The sequence below is a fragment of the Sinocyclocheilus anshuiensis genome, unplaced genomic scaffold, assembly GCF_001515605.1.
Source record: "Sinocyclocheilus anshuiensis isolate Anshui unplaced genomic scaffold, SAMN03320099.WGS_v1.1 scaffold1031, whole genome shotgun sequence".
NCBI lineage: Eukaryota > Metazoa > Chordata > Actinopteri > Cypriniformes > Cyprinidae > Sinocyclocheilus > Sinocyclocheilus anshuiensis.
In genome coordinates this window covers 623,517-625,731 of record NW_015542633.1, presented here as the reverse complement: position 1 = coordinate 625,731, position 2,215 = coordinate 623,517, and the positions used below count along the sequence as shown (strand labels likewise).

Here is a 2,215-nt window from a genome sequence, read left to right as displayed (position 1 = left end):
ACACACACACAGACACACATTTAACCCAGAGTCGACTGTCTTTATCCTGAAAATGCTAGTTAATGGTATTGCACTGGACCAAAACTTTCTGATAATGTAGGTCATTTTTCTACTTTTTTAGGATGGTGATGTTCTGTTGTTGATGATGTCGGAATTGCTTATAAATCTCTTATTACACTTTATCATTACCAAATATTGGATTCAGCCTTGTGTTCTGTCGACTAGCACAGGTTTTGTGTTTCTGGAACTGGTTGATCACATCAGTTTTTGAGTGAACTGCCAAAATGATCCATAAATCATGCTTTTACACTCAGAAACTGATGTGCATGAGCTCAGAATGAGAGATTTATAAGCAGTTTTTCCTTCACACTGAGCCGCTCCGGAGCAGATCTCCTCACCTGAACACGGAACTTCCAGGTGGTTCCCACGGGAACGCCGGGAACGGGGCCGTAGTGATTGGAGGGGACGATTGTGCACTCTTTAGTGCGGCCCACACACGCCATACCCTGAAACACAGACCATAATGAGGTTATTATAAGTCTCTATCTCACTACCTACACTGCACAAACTCATGCTCTTCCTCAGTGTTTCGGTCAAACATCTAAACATCCTTAAATAAAGACACATTTACTGCAGATGCACAATGACATCAGATAAGAAGCTTTGTTATCTGTGAAACTGATCAAAATGAGTTTATGATTCAAACAGGAGCAAATATCTGTCTGTGGGGTCAGAAAGATCAATTAGATTCAGAGAGGAAACAGTCCATAATAAATGAGAGCACAAGTGACTGATTATAATGAAGTGGGCGGGACGCTTCAGATTCTAGAGAGCATTTGATTGGACGAGCTGAAATGATGTCATCAAAAGTGTCAATCTGTAGATTTTGAATGCATATTCGTTGCATCTTCTGAATGCAATATTTTGGAGCACAAAGCATAAAACAAACGAAAACTAAAAACATTTATATTATTTGAAATAAAACTGAAATAAAATGTAAGTTCTAGATTGGAAATTAAACTGAACAAATTTAAAATAAGTACTAAAATGACTAAAACTAAAATAAATTAAAACTAATTTTAATTTTAGTAAATGAAACACTTACTAAAAATGTAATAAATTATAAAAAAAAAATATATATATATATTTTTAAATCACAAAAATGTCACATTAAAATAAAAAAACATTAAAAATTTTAAATTATAAAATGTGAAATAACAAAAAAATCTTAATCAAAATAAATGAATAAAAAATATCAAATCACAAAAATCAACAAATTTAAAATAAGTACTAAAATTACTAAAACTAAAATAAATCAAAACTAACCTGAAATAAAAATAAAAACAACATTTGTAAAATTATTACAATATGAAAATATTAAATAAAAATTCAATATTGATTCTCTTAATTGATAAGTCACATAAAATAAGCTCAAAGTGATGATGCATTGAAAACAATTGCAAAATGATTAATAAAATAAATCAAATTTTATGTTAAGGTTTGATTTAGTCTGTTATTATAATTAACTTAATGTAAATATTATAGAAGTCTGTAATCATAAAAAGACAAATTAAAATAAAAACAAAACACTTACTAAAAATGTAATAAATTATAAAAATGTCAAATTATAAACATACAATCATACAATGCACCTGAATCAGTCCAGACTAAAAACATTGCGGTAAAACTCATTCCAACACACACACAATTTTGAAAGATTGACACTTAAGACTGGTTTTGTGGTCCAGGGTCACATATGTGCTTATTAACACAGCAGGATTAACACGTTTCTGTGTGTTTGGTACCTTGCCCCAGTCTCTCTGGCTCTCTGTGGTCGCTGACGGCATCTTGGATTTCTTCTTGCTGGTTCTGAGTTTCTCTCCGGCTTTGACCACCTCGCTGCTGTCATTCTTACAGGTGGGGCAGTACCTGCACAGACACAACGTCACGCGTCTGTCATGTGCGACGGTGTGTGTGATGCATTAATCCAGCGCGTGCTCACCAGTCCTCGTCCTCGGGGATGGAGGTCAGCGGCGGGGTCAGGCAGTAGATGTGGAAGGCCATGTTACACTCGTCACACAGCAGCTGCATGTGAGCGTCCTGCTTCCCTCCACACACACAACACGAGCAGAAACGACACTCAGCGTCCGGATCCGCTTTACAGTGCTTACACTCCGGACCCGACTTACCTGCACACACACACACACACACACAC

At 35.5% G+C, this 2,215-nt stretch overlaps 1 protein-coding gene across 1 annotated transcript in view; it reads right to left on the bottom strand.

Moving 5' to 3' along the window:
* LOC107694522 (E3 ubiquitin-protein ligase UHRF2-like) overlaps positions 1–2,215 on the bottom strand; it is a 31,622-nt gene that overhangs the window by 9,030 nt on the left and 20,377 nt on the right. The window contains exons 8-10 of the mRNA XM_016494222.1: positions 2,003–2,189; positions 1,806–1,929; positions 367–506 (exon numbers count right to left, since the gene is read on the bottom strand). Coding sequence (XP_016349708.1) covers positions 367–506; positions 1,806–1,929; positions 2,003–2,189 — 451 coding nt within the window. The remainder of the gene's footprint in view (positions 1–366; positions 507–1,805; positions 1,930–2,002; positions 2,190–2,215) is intronic.